This window comes from Hippoglossus hippoglossus, chromosome 15 (assembly GCF_009819705.1).
Source record: "Hippoglossus hippoglossus isolate fHipHip1 chromosome 15, fHipHip1.pri, whole genome shotgun sequence".
Taxonomy (NCBI): Eukaryota; Metazoa; Chordata; class Actinopteri; order Pleuronectiformes; family Pleuronectidae; genus Hippoglossus; species Hippoglossus hippoglossus.
Window position 1 is genome coordinate 19,517,824 of NC_047165.1, and position 19,017 is coordinate 19,536,840.

The 19,017-nt window shown below is 43.4% G+C and overlaps 1 protein-coding gene across 8 annotated transcripts in view; it reads left to right on the plus strand.

The window, feature by feature from the left end:
* The first annotated feature begins 4 nt into the window (after nt 1-4).
* Nucleotides 5-19,017, plus strand: part of cpeb3 (cytoplasmic polyadenylation element binding protein 3) — a 39,041-nt gene continuing 20,028 nt past the window's right edge. For 2 of the 8 annotated variants that reach the window (XM_034609311.1, XM_034609312.1), the window contains exons 1-2: nt 1,993-3,140; nt 11,246-11,399. In XM_034609311.1, the coding sequence (XP_034465202.1) occupies nt 2,070-3,140; nt 11,246-11,399 (1,225 nt within the window). In that variant the 5' untranslated portion in view covers nt 1,993-2,069. The other 6 variants (XM_034609315.1, XM_034609316.1, XM_034609318.1 and 3 more) reach the window with 6 other exon arrangements.

The window sequence follows — 19,017 nt, forward strand, 5'->3', positions numbered from 1 at the left end:
TGATGGCCACAAACACCAACTTAATGTCCTGCTTCCACTCCTAACAGATGGAGGAGAGGGGGGACCAGGGTTTATTGGACATACAGACATCATGAAGATGCACATATGGCTACAGAACACTTTTAATGATGGTAAGACGTTTTAATCAGGTTAAACTGCTATATGCTCCAAACACACACCCTGATTGGCTTTGCTTGAGTGTTAAAGCTGTTTTTGTATAACCTATAATACAACTTGCTTGTCTGCAAATACATATATGTAAGGTATACACTCTATATGTGCAGAAGAGAGTGAGAGAGAGGAGGTGTTACTTTCAACCAACACTATTTGTATTGCTGCTATATTCCGTTACGTCCCCTTTGGCTCGTCTATATATAACCTACAGGCCTGCACATATAGATATATATATATATACCACGATATATATTCTTGACTCAGTCAAGCTGTGCGTTTGTTGTCCAGCCGCTGCAGCGCGAGAAACTACAACTCCCGACAGCCTCCTCGGCATCATCCATGCGCCGCAGTCAATCAGCTGTTGAGGCAACTGCTGACTACCTCGGCACAAGGGTGGCTCGTTTGTCACATCCAAACCCGGGCGAGGCAAACACTGAAATAACTTTATTCACAGAGTCTCAGAAAGGGTGAACGATAAAGGTAATTCAAACTCCACGTCAGGCAGAGGGGCGACAATGCAGTGTGTGTGTTTGTGTGTGTGTGCATGCTGTTTGTCGTGGTTTGTGTGCCGGGGGACACATATGGATTAAAGGGGGGTGTTTCTAGCCAAAAGACAGCTCCATGAAATGTGACCGGGCGCCTCGATCAGAGCGACAAGCGGCCGTGCGAAGGGCCGGGGTCTGCGGTGAGGTGAGCCGCTGCCTGGAGCCGCTTTGATGACCTTGGAAGCGCAGCTCTGGGAGGAGAAAACGCGGATTAACTGGTTGGGTGTGTGTGTGTGTGTGTGTCTGTGCAATGCAGTCTATTGCGATTACCCTGAAAGTACAACTCGTGCCCCTGCCATCACGCTGATGAAACGATCCTGCATGTCATCTGGCACTGTTATTCCCACAGTCTGCAGACAGGCCTCGGTTGTAAAGGCAGTTTAGCTCCCCTGCAGCCAGGTTCTGACTAAACAGTCCGGGGAGCCTTACCTATGTTATTATAGCTTTTAATTTCACATAATTATAACCTTGGATGTCTGATCTGACTCTGTGCCACAGCCTATGATTGTGCCTCGTATGCGCTCCTTACAACCTCACTGTTGTGTGTCTGTATTTACGTTTTAGATGGTCCCGATCTCTGCTATGTCATGTTGATGATTTGGCAACTTTTGTCTCTTTGATCGCATTATGTGTGCCTGGTAATTTTGCTTTTGCAGGACTCTCTGATAGGCAAAGTGAAGGATGATTTTGCATGGACGCTTCTCTAACTTTGAATAGAGGACACTGAGTGATGTTCCCTTTTAGTTGTGATATAACGTTGCCCTTTAAATGCAAGTTGCATCAATGTGAGTGCCAACCCTTGGTTGTGTCAATGCGGATCTCAGGCTGTGCCCCTCTGTGCGCTATAATTAGATCTCTTGCTTTATTATTCCTGTATGGTCTGTTCGGTAAATCAACTGTATAAACTACCGTCTTGTCACTGTGCCGACTGACATGTTTATTCTAAGTATAATGAGGGATATTTGCGGTATAATAAAGTGGACCTGGTGCGTCATTCTCCGCTGCGTAAAAACGGCCAAGTGCGCATTTTTGAAAGTCATTTTTATTTTTCAAACACAAACTGCGTATACTTGTGTGAGAGTGCGTGGGTCAAGGTAGACCTGGGTTTTAACCTTGCTGAAGGACAGCTGTATTTACTGACGTATGTAAATGAGAGTAGGGGAGGTCCTTGGGCGAAGAACACACTGAATCAGTTTCACATTGCAGCTCCGGAGTTCCTGCGTGGAAGGAAAAAGCGAGACGTGGCGAAATCTGGTGAATATCTGCAGCCTGCGTGTGTAATTTGTGAATCATTCAGCTGTAGTCTCGGGAAGTGTGTCCTTCTTTTCCCACCCTCCTCTTGTCGGCTAAATGGGTGATCACGCATTCGCCTTGCAGCTGCCTGGTCCCTCTAACATCATATCCCTGTCGGAGTTGTCCCAGTTCATCAGATGCTACAGCAGCAGCCCCGCGCACGATCTGCTCAATAACAACCACAGTAATAACTCCTCGTCTCTGTTTCCCCCCGTTTCAGCTCAGCAAACCATGCAGGATGATTTACTGATGGACAAAAACAAAGCCCAGCCTCACCATCAGCAAGATCCGACGCAAGTAGACCCTCCTCCCTCCACCCCGACCCCGTCATCGGAGCCCACTTCTTCTTCATCGGAGTCGGAGAGCCCGTCGACCGGGTGCAACCAAGCGGCTTCAGCGCTGAGCGTCAGCAGCAGGGACAAAGTGCCGATGGAGTCGCCGATCCTGCCCGGGTTGAGCTTCCACCAGCAGCCGCAGGAGACCGGCGGGCCCCTCTCCTCCCCGTCCTCCTCGTTCGGGAGCACTTGGTCCACGGGAACCACAAACGCCGTGGACGATAGCTTTTTCCAGGGAATACCGTCGGTGAACGGCACGATGCTTTTCCAGAACTTCCCCCACCATGTCAACCCGGTGTTCGGGGGTAATTTCTCCCCGCAGATCGGCCTGGCTCCGCAGTCCCAACAGCATCAGCAGCAAGCCCCGCAGCAGCAGCAGCAGCAGCCCCAGCAGCCCCAGCAGAGGAGGTCTCCTGTCAGCCCCAGCCAAGGCCCGTTCCCCCAGAGAAACGCTTATCAGACGGTCATGAATAACAGCAAGGGGTCGTCCTCTCCTGCCTCGTCGTCCGCTTGGAATAATCACCAAAACGCCGCCTGGAGCACGGCCTCCAACCCCTGGAGCGGGCTGCAGGCGGGCAGGGACCCGCGCAGAGCGGTGGGCGTCGGGGTAGGGGTCGGCGTCGGAGTCGGGGTGCCATCACCTATGAACCCCATCTCCCCCATGAAAAAGCCCTACTCCAGCAACGTTATAGCACCCCCCAAATTCCCAAGACCCGGTCCCCTCACCCCCAAGCCCTGGATGGAGGACAGCGCCTTCAGGACTGACAACAGCAACAACATACTGCCTTTCCAGGTAAATCCATGCCCAGTAAGAGCAGGCCAGGGCCTTGCTCTGTTCCCTCAGCCTGTGTTTAAACTGCTGACCACTGTGACATGTTGTCCGTCTTTCACTGGTGGTCTTCTTATATAGGACGATGTTGTCGTATATAAATGTATTCTGTATAAATTAAGATCAACCATCAGCGTTTGAGCTAAATCTAACACCTAAGGTCACCCTGAGCTCGTCAGTACATGGATTCCTTATGGATCCATGAGATTTGTATTATATTTCTGTTATATTCAATTGGCATTTTATCCTTGTTGACACAGTGTCGGTCTTTTTATTTTCACAGCTGGGTTTTTCCACATACATTCTGCCATATAGGACGCAGTCAGCTTCAAAGCTGATCGAGGTGATTCAGCATTTTAAAAAAAAACCCTATTTAAATATTCCAGACACACAAGGCTGGGACTTGTGTGGCTGAGATGAATCGACAAATGACCCTTGGGCTTTGCCGGTAGCTGTCAACATCTTCATATGACGTGTATGGTGACAGAGTGTGCTGTGGAGGTCAATCCGGCTGCATGGGATGACACAGCGAGTCTTTGCTCGTATAAACCGGTGATCGTGGCTGTATTTCCCGCATCCAAACACGCGCACACTTCAGTCAGTGGTATAAAAGTGTCGCCGTGCACGGATTATCGCACGAAATAGTTAAGTTTCCTCCGCCTGTTCACTCTCCGTGGGATTTAAAGGGAACATGACGCATTCAGGTGCTCCTCGTAACTCTTAATGTCAAGACTGTCGAGACCGGTGTCATATGCACACTTCGTCACCAGGTCGCCTACATGATCACGAATCGTTTCTTGTTCTCACTTACACAAGTTAGTATGAACAACACAGTTAATAAGGCAGAGAGAGAGAGAGAGCTGCAGAAAGAGAGTGCTGCACCTCTAAAAGGAGAAACCATGTATTAGTCATCGGGCTTCTAAGTCTGCAGGCTGTAGACTACATGGTAATTAAGACTGAGTATTGAAGGTCACATTTAGGCTCATTATCAAATCAGACATGTAAAAATTGTCTTATAATAACAACACTAGTAATCATTACAGTAATAACAATGAATCATGATTATATGCATGTTAATTATGCGTTATAACGCGGTGCTCGTGCTCTCTCCGGTGTATCTCGTAGATAATTCTTTTTTTTTTTTATGTCGCTTTTTAACGTCCTAGTTTTGCATTTGCGATATCCGACAGACTGCGAAAGCAACATCCGCTGTCACATTTGATTGGCTTGGTACGCGGAAGTGGGCGGTGCAACAATCCGTGAAGGAGCGCAAGTGCATCCCGGTAGGTGAAGGGAAGGTGTAACACACATTTCAGAGACAACATAAATAAATATATATATATATTATACTTTTACAGTGATTTTCTACAAAAATATAAACATTATACAAGTGCTGACATAGATAGATGTTTGTGTTCCTGCTGTTAGGAAGCATTTACACATTTACTCTGGGTCAAAACCTGCGAATAGGTCATGAATTTACTTATCTCATACTCATGTTCTGAAGAAAAACGAACAAAACAGTGTAACACGCTGTACAGCAAAAATATTTATCTTTGTAGGTCCATAGTACAGCATGTGTCAACATTTGAGCATCCTAACTATGAGGAAAGGGCCTTGATTGAATACAGACACTTTCAGTAGGTCAAATAAAATGTGTAGTCTGATATTAACTGGGTACTTACATGTATGAATGTGCTTAAGTTCAACATAACAGATCTGTCGTCACCAGCATTATAATGTTTCCCCGACTGACAGTACGCTGACATGAACAGTCCCATTATGACTGTATGCTTTTTCACATGACTAGTTGTGTGTTTCCCCCTATACCCAACTATGCGGCCTGATAAATAAGCTAGCCGACTGCAACCCCTGAAGTCACTGCTTTCTTAAAAAGGAGCACTTGTTCACGCGATCAAAGGCGAGGACTCGGGAGACAGAGCACAAGCCAAAAAGTTAACCTGTTACTGCAGAGAGGACTGCATGTGCAGAGGAAGCACGGCCTGGCACAGAGTGAAATTCCAAGCGGCATGAAATGTATAGCCTTTTGTGGAGATAATGATTGTGTGTGTGTGTTGGGGGGGGGGCCTTTATTACTCAGTTTCCTCTGTCGAGAGCCTCGGTGTATCCGTGTTTTCTTGACTTGGCCAGCTTACAGCCCCAGTTATCACCAGGAGAAAAGGTCAAGGGGCCACATGTGTGTTGAGAGTGGTCTGTTTACTGACATAGAACTCTGGGAAATAGCAGATTTTATCATGCAGGAATATGGGGACAACTGGGGGTAAAGATTAGGGCTGCAGCTGAGGATTATTCCCACAATTGTATTCATCTGCACACTACCTAGTCAACTAACCTTTGGGCTGTGAAACATCAGAAAAATCTCAAAAACGTGGCGTCCTCAGATCTATAACTTTGTCTGAATAATTCCAAATGTAGTTTACAAGCTGCAAAATGTTGGCATTTTTTTTCACTATTGTTTTTACTTAAATTGACTATCAAATTTGTTTTTTCTGTAAGTGGACTAATCAATTAATTGCTTCAGCTCCAGGCGAAATGTTTGAAGTGTTGAACCCATCTCAAATTAACCCCATTAACCTCATTAATTAAATAATGTAGCTAGGGTGGTTTTCTTAGACTTGTAGACCCCCTCCAGAGCCACAGAGGACATTATACAATGACTAGCAGAGCCTAACCTTTATGTGGAAATTGAAGTGGTGCTCTAAGATCAGCCATTATGCCTTTTAGAAATACATAGTACTTGTAATACTTGCCTACATTTGGATTCATTTTCAGCTAATGAGCAATAATTAAACAGAGTGTGTGTTTTTTTTTTTTTTTTAAAAGAGCTCATGGGTGTAAAACCGGCTCCAGCTCACACATAGCTGCCTAACAGTTCCACCCATAATTGGTGAAGGGTTATCACCAGGATGCAAGGTCATGGTGCCACATGTCAACCGGCCTGTTTACTGAAGTGAAACTCAGAGGCAAATTGCTGATCAGAGCAGCAGGCAGGGTGCACACACACGCACACACAAACAGGTCCTGCGGTGTCATGTGGACAGCTGGTGACAGGTGTAGTTGTTGTCATTCTGTAGATCTTCCTCAGTATTCCTCTGATGCCGCAGAAGAAATGCAGGCTGAAATGTAATGTGCCGCGTGCTCCGATATGTGCTCGTACTCGCCTGCTGCTGGCTGCCGCTTAAAGGCCAAGGAATGTGCGGAATGCAACTTAACATGTCAGTGTGAGGCTTAAGACGCAAAGTCACATGAGCTGCTCAGGAGATACCCTGATTTGAAACGATGGCAGTGGCGATTATGTCGTGGTCGTCTCTTTCCACAGTCACTTCGTATCAGATGAAGAAGTGAGGGGTGAGTCTGGGCAGACTGACAGGTTGAGTCTCCCAGTCAAATGATGGTCATGCAAAGCAGCAGGAGTTTCGACAGGTTTGAGGGTGTTACCAGTCGGGTTTGCATTAGGAATTTTTTGTGGTTTAGCTTGTTTGTTGTGTAGGTTTTTGCCTTATTTCCCACCTACACTGCCTCTCTGGTTGCCAAGGTATTTGTCTCATCTGTAGCTTTCTCACAACCCAGATTTAATTTAAAAGGGCTCTCTAATTTATGTTTGGATTTTTGTCAAACATTACGATATTTGTTCCTTTTTCAATTGCAAATTGCAATTTTTTTGGATTTTGTACTTTCAGTAAGACGAATAAAGTAATGGGTAAGGTTTACATTTCCTTGGAAGAACATTTATATTAACTATAGTTCACTAGTTCACATTTTCTAGACTATACAGCAAATCAATTTATAAAAGATCGAAATAGTCTTAGCAATAATGAAAATTATAATTTGATGCGTCCCTACTCGGAACAGATTCTTGAATTCTTCAGGTGCATAACTAAAGTGAATAATACCTAAATCCCAAGGTTGTATATCCTGGGCGGCATTTCGCAGATTCAAACAGGATTTGTGGGAACAAAATTTATTAAGAGTCAGTGTAATATGTAGCTTAAATATCATCCTGGATATGACCTGTATCCCTCAGGGTTTGTCATTGGTTTCTCCAACACCCTTTTCCCACTGGTTGATTGATTGTGTGGCCGTGAAGGTGCATATTTATGTCCAACATAAAAGTAATTCACTACTGCTCGTAATTTTTATGGTTTGAAAAGAGAAACAAAAACAACCACTGACAACAACTTCTTGTGAAACTGGCCGACTCTACCAAGCAGACTTTATTCATTAAAACCAGGTTCTCAGCCATATCTTAAGTGCTCTGTCTGCTTTTTTTTATATCAGGGTCTCCCTCATAAACCTGCTCTTATATCTTGTTAATGGGTCATGTGGAAAGATGAGCTCCAGTGTAGTCGGGACAGGTCAACTTGAACCCGAATTCCACATGTTGGAATCTGTGATGTGTTAAACAGTGAAATCTGTTTTGGGAATTTGTTTTATCTCTTTAGGTCATTTCACTACAGCGGTCTCCCCGACCCCCAGCCGTCACTGTGATCATCCACATGTGTCGGAGGGGAAGGGAGGGGGAGGAAACTGAAAGCTCAGCGTTTTAAGTGTTCACCGTTTGTACCAAGTGGGCAGATTTTTATCTACGTGGTGCTGTCGGCTCCAGAGTTGGGGGGAATAACACTTTTGAATGCTCAGCCGAATGGGCAACAATAGCTGTGGCGTGCAAACAGTGTGGCCCCGGCTCGGCCAGCGGACACAGGACACAGCTGCCAAGGCTGCAGCCTCCAGCTCCAGCTCCGGCTCGGCGTGCTCCCCACCCTTTTACCTTTGGCACACATGTCATTCTTATAAATTCATTCACGCCCAGTGGGTGACTTTACACGTCATCAGCAGTGAGCGCTCTCACCTTGAGGTGTGTGATGCAGCATTATTGACTGTCCAGTCCTGCACTGGAGAGGGTCGATCTGCTCCATGGGATGCAGATATGAGTTTGGAGCGGTTTCGTAAATCACGAGGGGGGAAAATACTGATGACAGTGTTACTGCTGCAGCACAAGCAGAAGTTTAATGTCCCGTAACGGCCACAGTACGCAACTTCACATTAACTCTGAGTACACTTTCAAAACAACTGCATCAGGTGGAACTGAGCTCCTGTCAGAGGCACAAACTGGGTGTAGGCGTCACTGAAGTGTTTTCATAGCTTCTTTAACATAGCACTTTTCTAGTCTTGATGACCACTCAAAGTTGTATTAAATGCTTTCAAGTTTAGCAGTTTTACCCATTCATCCATTGGGAGACTGGGATCCAACCGCCAACCTTCTAGTTAGTGGATGACCCGTTCTATCTCCTGAGCCACAGCCACCCTTTACATAATCTTCATTATTCTTTAATGAAGTAGCTCGATATTAATAAAAATGTATTCAAATTTAGATAAAACGTTTGTTCGTGTATGGCTGAACTTTCTTTAGGCATATTTATATTTACTACTGTTTATATTACATTTTCATATTTGCTTACACTTCATCATAAGGTTTTGGAAAAAGTATACATAATTGTATAATATCTTTGCTGCCAATAACTCGGATATTAACCTGTGAAATACACGGCAGATTTGAAAAGGATTTATTCTACTGATAAAAATTCTTTCTGTTGCTGAATTGCTGCAACTAATTTTTCGTTGTTTCCCTCATCTGCATCCACTGCTGCGATTTCACATGTTCACTAATATTCACAAAACTTAACCACAGTGACTTGGACTTTCCACACTGCTAATGTGACACAAAGGGAAACCTTCCACACAACCACAAAACAAATACACATACGCCATACACACACACACACAGTAATATAACCATTTATCGGCACAACAAATACTGTTACTAGGAGAGGTAGCACCCAGCAGCAAAGTAGACCTCCCTCTCTACGCCTCATAATGCAAAGTTTTTTTTCAAAGTCTTCGTTATCTTTTCTGACCATGGCGGTAGAAATATAACGTCCAGAACTCAGTTACACAAAGTGAACCTTTCCGAACATTCCAAGCGATTGTTACAGGTCAAGCTAAGTGGTGACCTGTGAGTCTTTTCAAGCTACACATCCTGAACACTGCCAATATAACTGCATATCTCACATTAACTACTCAGGCTGGGCGTCTAATTAAGCAGATGGTGTACTCCACTGTATCACTGACTGTTGGGAATACGACCAAACCTCGTGAAAACATTGCACCTCTGCAAGGTCGTAATTATGGGATTACAAATCTGTTTGTGAAAAACAAATAGAAATTGTGCTGGAAATATTTTGAAAAATTAATACTAGAATTTTAAGCATATAGGCCCAAAACAGTAACACTCTTAAGTAGTCTCATTTGTTTGTGTACATTTGTGCAAGCAAAGCAGACATCTGTGCTTTATTATTTCTCGAGTCATCACAGATTATTTAGCTGAAGTTTAAGACCCATAACTTAAGAATTAATGGAAAGTTAGTGTGTTGCTCACTCAAACAATTGGGGGTTGCCATTGTTGAGTCATGTGCCATCTTCACGGAGATACAATTAAACTTGTGCAACTTTGTCTTGTGCATTTATTTTGTCAAACTATATTTAAATTGTCATCAGTCTGAAAAGCTGTTTATGTAATGTCAATAATAGGGAAGGGATTTTTCTTTTTCCCTTGAGACATTTCATTCTTCTACATTTGCGACCACAGTTTTCTGGGCCCAAAGTGCAGCAAGCTCAATGTGTGTAAATTAACACACACGTGACGAGGTGACCTTGATGATTCCGAGATGGTTTTAAGCTGTTCATCACAGAAGCTCCACAACTGCAAAACAAATGTAGAGGAAACACTGTAATTATTCTACATTTACGTGTGCATCTCAAATTCTCTTGGCCCCAGTATTGTCGAGTTACCAGCATAAAACACAAAGATATACATTTTGCTATCATAGAAAACTACATAACAGTAAATAATCCTCTTTGAGGAGCTAAAACTCCCCCTGTTACCTCCGCTCACTGATATTCTATAGACTTGACAGTAAAAAATCCTCTGTAAGTTATATAAATCATGACAGATGAGATTCCTGAGGGCTGAATCCAGTCTGTTCTTTAACTGTAGCGTTTTGACATGTAAAGGTTTAAGGGGCCTGGGAAAGAATTCAGGTCTGACACATGACAGAGCTGTTTTTACTAGTGTTCTGCCCTTGAGCAAGGTAACCAACAAACCAGAATTTCAACAGACTAAGCTAAATGTTCAAGCTCATGTAATCTTTTTTTAACATTTTAACAATAATAGTTTGTCATGCACACTAATATCAGTCAATGTTCTTGTTCTATTCTACATAATGTACTGTATATTTATTATAAATATACATTGGTGATGCTGTGTGCATTACTGTGTGTTCACATGCTCCTGGGAAGGTCCCATTTCCCGAGCTGTGAAGTCATTGTTCTGACTTCGGTGTGTTCATGTGCTTAGAAGTCGGAATGTGAAAAGAATGTGTTTTATTCGAGCGTTTAAACACCCATTATTTACATACACACAAAAGAGCAAAAAAAAAAAAAAAGGATCAGGTGTGACAGGCATATAAATCGTTTAAAACAATTTGCCACTGACAAAAGTGTCAAATTTCACAAATTCATATGAAAAATGTTGTTTATTGCTTTTTAAAGTGTAATGGTCAGCAACTCGTGTACCAAAAGTTTTGCCAACTGTCTGAGTTGTCCCGACTTCAGATGCCATTCATGTGAATTCTCCCATTCTGAGATTTATTCCAACACATGAATGCATAATAATGACTGATGGGTGTAGCACAATGTAGCATGTCACAGCCACAAAAGTACAAAAAAAGTATTCATATAGGTCAGAATCACAAATTTGCCTCAAGGGGCTTTACAATCTCTACAGCATACCACACCCTCAGCATAGCACCCCTCTTCCCCCGGACAATAGAAAATAAATAATGGAACAAACCTCAGGAAGAGCAACTGAGGAGGGGTCCCTGTCCAAGTGCGACAGGCAATAGATGCTGTGTGTACAGAATCCTGATTGTCCATACGATGTCCTTCCCTGACTCTAACCCTAACCCTCTTCCTGTTTTTCTGTGTTGCAGGACCGGAATCGGCCCTTTGATGCTTTTAGCTTGCACTCTTTGGAGAATTCCTTAATGGATATGATAAGAACTGACCATGACAAAGGTAAACCACACCCTGCCGGTGGCCCACCAATGACTATCGCTGATATTATATGGAGGAATCATTTTGCAGGTTAGGAATATTCATACGTCCATGCTTACAGTATTTTTTGTTTTTGTTTGTTTTTTTTTTGCTTCATGGGCATATATATCATCATTTGGGTTTGTTTGGTTTTTTTCTCTATTTGCCAATCTACCAATCAATCCCATATGGATCAACCTCTGAAATGAGTAATTAACATTATGAGCCTTACCTGCAAAATCTTGCTGTTTGTGTGTGTGTTTGTGTGTGTGTGTGAGAGTGTGTGCGCAGCATGCACTCGTGGTCTTCTTTTGCCTTTTCTTTTTCTTCGCCTGTTGACTTTCTGCCGGTTTGAAACACTGAATCAAGTGATCAGTGTCACATGACCTGTGCTTTTGTTGACTGACCGTATTGTGAGCAGAATCATGCGCCGATCAATGTATTTGTGGTTCATATTGTTATTTTTCCGAAGTGACAGGTTTACCATGGCGCAGAGTTCGTACATCGTAGTGTAGTGGAGTTTTACTTTGTGTGTCATTGTGTGGCTTAGGCGTGCCACGACTGAGTTAAAGCCTGAAGATCAGAGCAGTAACAACAATCTCTTACCAACCTTTTAAGGTCATCCAATGTATGTCAGGCCTTCTAAGCCAATATTTTTTTAGCGGAGGTCACGTGTCCATTGTAAAAACTCCTGTCTCCCAGATTGGGCCCTGTCAGGTCGGGTGTAGGTTTTTCATGCTCCCCCATCCATCTTAACAATGGAAAGATTTGTGGGAGGGGTATATAATGAGCAGAGCATATCGCTTTCTCGTGCCTAGAGTCTGTTTTCCCAATCTTGTCCTGAGAGAGCATTGTTACAGTAAAATGGCCCAACTTTACTGGAAAGGTGTTGTAATGTCCTGCAGGCTTTCCCTTTGATTGTTTATCAAAGCAAAGCAGAGACAGAGGAGATACATGGAAAGGAGCAGGAGAGTGATACATAAACATGGGCGTGCATTCCTGCATCTCTCTCTCTGCTTGTTTACCTCTCTCGTCGTCATGCAGACATTGTGGGGCTGCAGTGTAAGCTACTGTACCAACCACAGAGCAGCTCCACCCTACATGCATACCTACTGACTGTCTGAGAGGAGCCCTGTGCTTCAGCCAGGTCCAGCGCCTGCTGAAGAATCAACAGCAAGAAGCTGAATGTGCTTTTTCTTTTTAATTGAGCATAATTTTTTTGTTGCACCTGGGGTTTGCTGTCTGAACTAATCTCTATAAAGAAATTCTGCATGTAAATATTCAGAATCAGTACGCAAAGGACAAGATTCCTTTCGGTGTCTGTTTCTAGTTTAACCAATCATGTTTGAGAAGGCTTTGGTTGCCTGCAGGCAAACAGTCCGCGCGTAGACAGCTAAAGAAGCGGAACACATTGAACAAAATGCATTGGCTATCAGCTTTTGATTGTTTTTGCATCAATATGCAGATTTCTGTTAATAGAGATTAGCCAAAATGTTGTCTAGACCTAAAACACCTACCTATCACTGTTTGTTGCTGTGTTTTGTGTGTAGAAGCGTTTGATTTGTGTGATAAAAGAAACTAGTCTGTAAATGGAGGACAGAGTCTTGGCCTGGATATCCATTGTCTACACCGGAAGCCCCAAAATATCAGCTGTTGCCCCTGATTGACTATAGCCAATGGGCTCCGTGACTGTGTCTGACCCAGCCCCGACAATATAAAAAAATGTCCCAGACCTTCATGGTTTAGTTAGGTTCAGGTTTCGGTCATTTGTTTAGAAATTTCTCTCCCCAACTATTTTCGGTATCCATGTCTGTCATTAGTACTAATGTGTTAATGTAATAGAGTGTAGCGAATGTGTTGACAAGCAAAATGTTGCAGAAATGTAACTTTGGCATCAGCAGTTTAGTCAGGTCAAATTATAAAGGCACAGCCGACTGAATTCAAATTTATTTAGACCTGATTCAATACTCCTGTGTTCATGTTTTTCCTGTCAGAAGATGGGAGGAGGTGTTTCAGCTCCACCAATGTAAGTTCCAGTTGACTAGCTGTTGCAGTCAAAGAATGCTTACATTAACATTAACCTGATTAAGACAATAGTCTGATTGCGACACTGTCACATAAACAGCATTTCCAGAATAACCTGAATAACGTAACACATTCGGGAATAAGCAATAATTGAATTAAGTACATGTATGGAAGTTACCAACTGCTATACTTCATAATCAGACTAGGCTCTGTCATATATACACTAGAATATGAATTGGATACTATATTAGCAACTTATAAGAACATAATCAAAATAATGTCGTATTCAGAGTAAATTGGAATATTGCTGTCCATGTAAATGTTGTCAGTTTCACTGAAGCTTGTAGCTTTAATCTTGAATAAAACTTACCACAAGAATTACCAAACAAATCAGTTATGTGGCTGGCTGCAGATTTAGAGACTTGGAGCAGGGTTAGGCGTTGGCTGTAGTCCCTGTCCCCCTAATGCTGCGGCAGGGCTTGGTTTACTTATTTTCCCCATCCGAGTTGTGTCTGAAGCCAACTACCCTTTCTGTAAGTTTGGTGTCTGACTTTGAAGAGACTACATCTGACAAACACAAGTCAAAAGTGTTCAACCCAGTAGACCCAGTTTTGCATCCCCATTTGAATGTGTCCCACCCACATCCATCCCATCACAGACATTTCTGGCATACTTCTCATTGTGACCAGAATAGTTGTTTTTCCTGGTGTGTGTGTGTGTGTGTGTGTGTGTGTGTGTGTGTGTGTGTGTGTGTGTGTGTGTGTGTGTGTGTGTGTGTGTGTGTGTGTGTGTGTGTGTGTGTGTGTGTGTGTGTGTGTGTGTGTGTGTGTGTGTGTGTGTGTGTACTCGTTTTGTTACCTCTTTAAGACTTTTTCCAGCATATACAGTTACCTTGTCAGGACCAGTAGGACTCACGAGGCCCAAAGCTTGGTCATAATGGGATAAAACGACATTTCTGAGGTCCTGATTAAGGTTAGAGGTCAGAGGGGAGTTGTGGTTAGTTTAAGGTTATTAATAAGGTTTTGGTTAGGATGTCCATGTGCATGAGAATTGGAGCGTCTTCTCAAGAGTGTGTGAGGTGACCCCACCCACACACTTTTTTTTCAGTGCCTTTGTCTGGACAACAGGCGACTTCAATGTGTGTGTGTGTGTGTCTGTTTGTGTGTTTTCTCTGAAAGAGAAATACTGCTTTTGAGATCCTCTCAAACTTTTTAAGAGCTCTTTACTCCTTGGCGAGGGGAGACGGGGCCGCAGGGATGTCTAAACAATCTCCGTTTCTGCACACACTGGTCTGTGTAAGGTGTCTGAACTGGGTCAGCTGAGCTCACGTGTGGAGAGAGCGAGGCACCCCCACACTAACACACACATAAGAGATTCTCCCCTCGGCCTGGAAAAACCCCACCAGTTCGACAACAGCCACCATCACTGCTGCTGCAAAGAGTATTGTCACACACGCACAAATTGTTTCTGACATATAAATCAACTGTGACATTCCATGCTAAACACTCTCACCTCACACACTTGTTTCAGGCTGTCACTCATTGTTGACCATGACAAAGATGACACAACAGATATGAAGCCACACACACACACACACACACACACACACACACACACACACACACACACACACACACACACACACACACACACACACACACACATACACACAGAGAGAGAGAGAGATGCTCATAAGTGTCCCTGTGACTCCTGCATGTGAATCCCACTCCGCCCACCGTGTCTCTCTGAAAACACACATGCACATCAGCTGGTCTGACTCACATGACCTTACTCATGCGTCAGTTACAATTTGCATTGTGTCTTTGTGTGTGAGCATTTACAGAACTGAACTTCAGAATGTTTAATGTGACTTAAGTCCTAAAGAAGAGCTGCCACGTGATTCTCTGTTTGGCCAAGAGAAACCGAGAGAAAGGGCTAGTTTGGCTCCGTCTGAAAGTCATAGAAAGTCTCCTGGCTTTTGCTTTATATGTAGCGTGCAGACAGGAGACTGCTTTCAATCTTTTAATGTAACTCTCAACAAGAAAGTGAATGAGTATATTTACCTAAAATGTCATATTGTTCTCTGTTTAAGATTATACGTTTTAACAAAATGAGGACATGTATATTATATCTGAACTTTATCTGAATCAATATTAAATCATCTTACAAAAGCTCTGCCTGAAGAGCCTGCAAAAAGAGCCTAAAAATTGCTCTAAATATTTAAACAATTTCTTAAAATCACGAGCCGACTGAATGATGAACAAACTTTTTCAGTACAGTGCCTCCACCTGTCATTTGTTTTTGAACAATGCTAACCATTTACGCTTTACACAAGCAGTTAACATTGATTTTGTTGTGTTTGGTTGTCTCCTATTATGTGTTGGTTAATAGTCAGTATGAAGTATAATATTGTTGTAAATGATAGTAGGGGCCAGCTTTAACTGCGTGGTCAGTAGTGGAGGGGGAGGGCAAACACTGGCACTGTTTGACTTTGTGTGTTTGTTGACAGGAGCAGTGGTCAGTGGATAAGAGTTGACCCACAAGGGTTTTTATCAGGAGGAAAACAAGAGTTGCATGCGCAGAACAGGTCAGATGAGTAACACAGTGATTAGTCAAGGTGCTGCGATGAATCGAAGGCTTGGGTGTATAACTTTTCCTGAGAGTTTTGCACATATGCAGCCCGGACTTTGCTCTCTCTGCCTCTACCTTAGGTAAAGTTGTGGTTTAAAGGTCGTCGGGAAGGCTTTTAGATAAAGTTTTAGCTAAAAACTTGAAAAGTACACCAACACCACGTCATCCTCAAACGATCTCATTGGTTTAGAAGAAGAAGTGTATGTGAACTTTTGTCTTTAGGTTCAGAGAGGGGTCATGCAGCTTACCTCGAGGTTAAAGGTCAGTATTTGGTTAGGCTGACGTTTGGCTGGCAAGTTGGACTTAACCCCTTCACTTTTCAAACCATGTAGCAAACAACACTTGAGATTATCTCCACCGCAGAGGGATGCCCCCTGTACTTTAAACAGCTGGTAATGACTGCATAGAGATAAGATGATGTGTTTGTAGGTTGTGTTAAAGGTTAAATAGCACCTTCTTTACAATAAACTACACTTTCAGTGTGTCGGAGTGTTGTGTTTTGTTATGGTGGAAAATCCATGACTCCTGCAAGCATGACTGTGCTAATCCAGTCCAGGCAACAAAACAAGTCCAGGCTTGTTTGTCTATTAAAAACTTGTTTTGTGCGGATCTCACAAACCATGAAAGTGTTACTATCACTGCCAAGTTGTGCATCAGGCTTTACTGGATTGGAAAATCCTCCATTATTGTATGAAAAGTTACTTAATAGTTTTATAATTACTGCTTTTATGAAACGTTAAATGGCAGTTGGAGGTTGTGGGGTTTTGCTTCCAGATATATTAACTTAACTGTTATGTGCTATGCCTTGATTGCTAAAGGAACCTTTGCCCTGTCGTAATCATCTCGCCAAGGGTTGTTGGGTTCAGCACCAGCTGGTATGAAGTGTAGGAAGTGGGGCATTCTTGCAGAGAGACACACTAAACACTGGGTATTCTCACAGAAGCATGAGAATACCCAGTCTCAATCTTTCCATCTGTTGAACGTGTGCAGAACACGTGCACATCGCTGGGTATTGTCATGACTCTTACCCCTCTCTGCTAATGTTGTCTTGGTAATTAAAGGTTTCTTTGGCAGTAGTCAGCAAAAGCGCAGCTTTTGGGCACCCTGCTGCAGCCGAGGTGTTTTTTTCCATCACCGCTGACATTTCCACACTTTGCTGTTGCTACACCCACTCCCCTCTCATAACTCTTGCTGCAGCTTTCTATTAGAGGTGTTATTGGGGGCTTAAATATGTGCTATAATGTGGACCAGAGGGAGCAAAACAGGACCAAAGCAGTTGAGAAGATCTCCAGGTGGGATCCAGTCAGAGGTGATCAGCCACGTGGAATCTAGTGAAAATGTTACCACATTGGAACTTGAGGCTCAGCATTTGTGTTGCCTTCAGTAGTTTTGACAGTCACTCCATGAAGAGCAAAGGTCAAAAACCTATATTTCCTCAGATTCCTCAAAACCTTTGCACCCTAGACAGGACCGCATGATGTGTCCACCATGATGACCATGATAAATCTGATATGGTTTATATGGTCGTTGATCAGTGCCAGTGACTCGGTTACTTCATCTGATGATGCGCTTCTCGGTTTCCTACTCTTTCCCCCTCTGCTGATAATAGACTGTTCAGTTACGTTTTCAAAAACATGATGCTATGAAGCAGTTTATCCTCAAGCCAAAAAATCATTTAGAATGCAGTATTGTTATGAATATTTTTAGCCTATCTCTTAACTGTTGTGGAAAGCAGTTGATGAAAGACATACATGTCTTGTCACTGTTCTGTTTGCAGTTTTTATTCCCAAATGCAGGGAAGGTGCTGTTGGATCCGTGCCTAAGAAATGGTATGGCTTGTTTCCCGAGTGGCTGCGCTTCTGTGCAACCATTATGGGGAGGTTGAGAATAGCTCATGCTCTCGATGAGGAAATGTCACCAGAACAGCAGTGGCAGCAGCAGCAACTCAGGGGCACCTCAGGCCCTGCCACTCAACTCCTAGGGGAAGCAGATGGCACATGCCCAGAGCTATTTTAAGGGCTCGGGAGGGCAACTGTCCCCCTCTGTCACCCAAAATGACTAATGTCGAGGAAAAGGAAATCACAGACCAGTGTTTGTTGCAACTTTTACCCTATGATCAGCGGTCATAGCTTTGATTGTGTATGTGTTTAATGGATTGTACTAGTACCCAGTGTGCAACCTTTTCTTTCTGACTACAAATGTGGTCGGTCGAGGTCAAAGTGCACAATCGGCTTTGGAGATGGAAGGGATTCTCTTTTAATGACACTTCAGTCAGTGAGACATTTGGTCTTAATCCCCTTAATTGTGTTGGCAGACTCTACCCCACATGTTTACCAATACATGACTGCTAATAAATTGTAAAAAGAATGAGACACGGGCCAACATATGCATAAGTCACACAACCCAGGTGTTCATATAAATGTGTGTACAAATGTCTGAGCTAATCACACTCCCATTTGCCCCCGAGCCCTACTGTTGTCTTGATTCTGATTGGCCGAGAGGAGTGTGGAAATCCACATCTGTGGAGCTGCAGTGCGGCCACCCCCTTGTGTCCCTGCTATCTGTCTTCTGTGGCCAAATTTTGAAACATTTGCCATGTCCTCATGATTTGCGCCATAGCAGCTTGCAACATAAAGCCTGTTGGTCTCTCAAAGTCCATGTAGCATATGGGGAAACCTATACAAGCAGTATAGCAAGAGATCCTTTACAGTCGTCTCCCCTAGCCTTTACACCCTAGTGTTAACACTAAAGTGATGCTCTGTGCAAGCGGTGCTCATTTACACTAACTGTCCAGCTTAAATGGAAGCTATAGGCCTATAGGCTGCCTGTCTCTGTGTGTTGAGTAAATAGCTACTAAAAGTGGATTTTGACAGTGACCTAATTTGAAGTGGTTAGGAGATAAAGGGTGTGCCTCTGCGGCTGCCGCTGCTAACGATGTTGACACTAAGACTACAAAATTGTGTCGTAAACCAGGTAGGATATTTATGCCTCAGCGTAGGTGTATTTTTCTTGT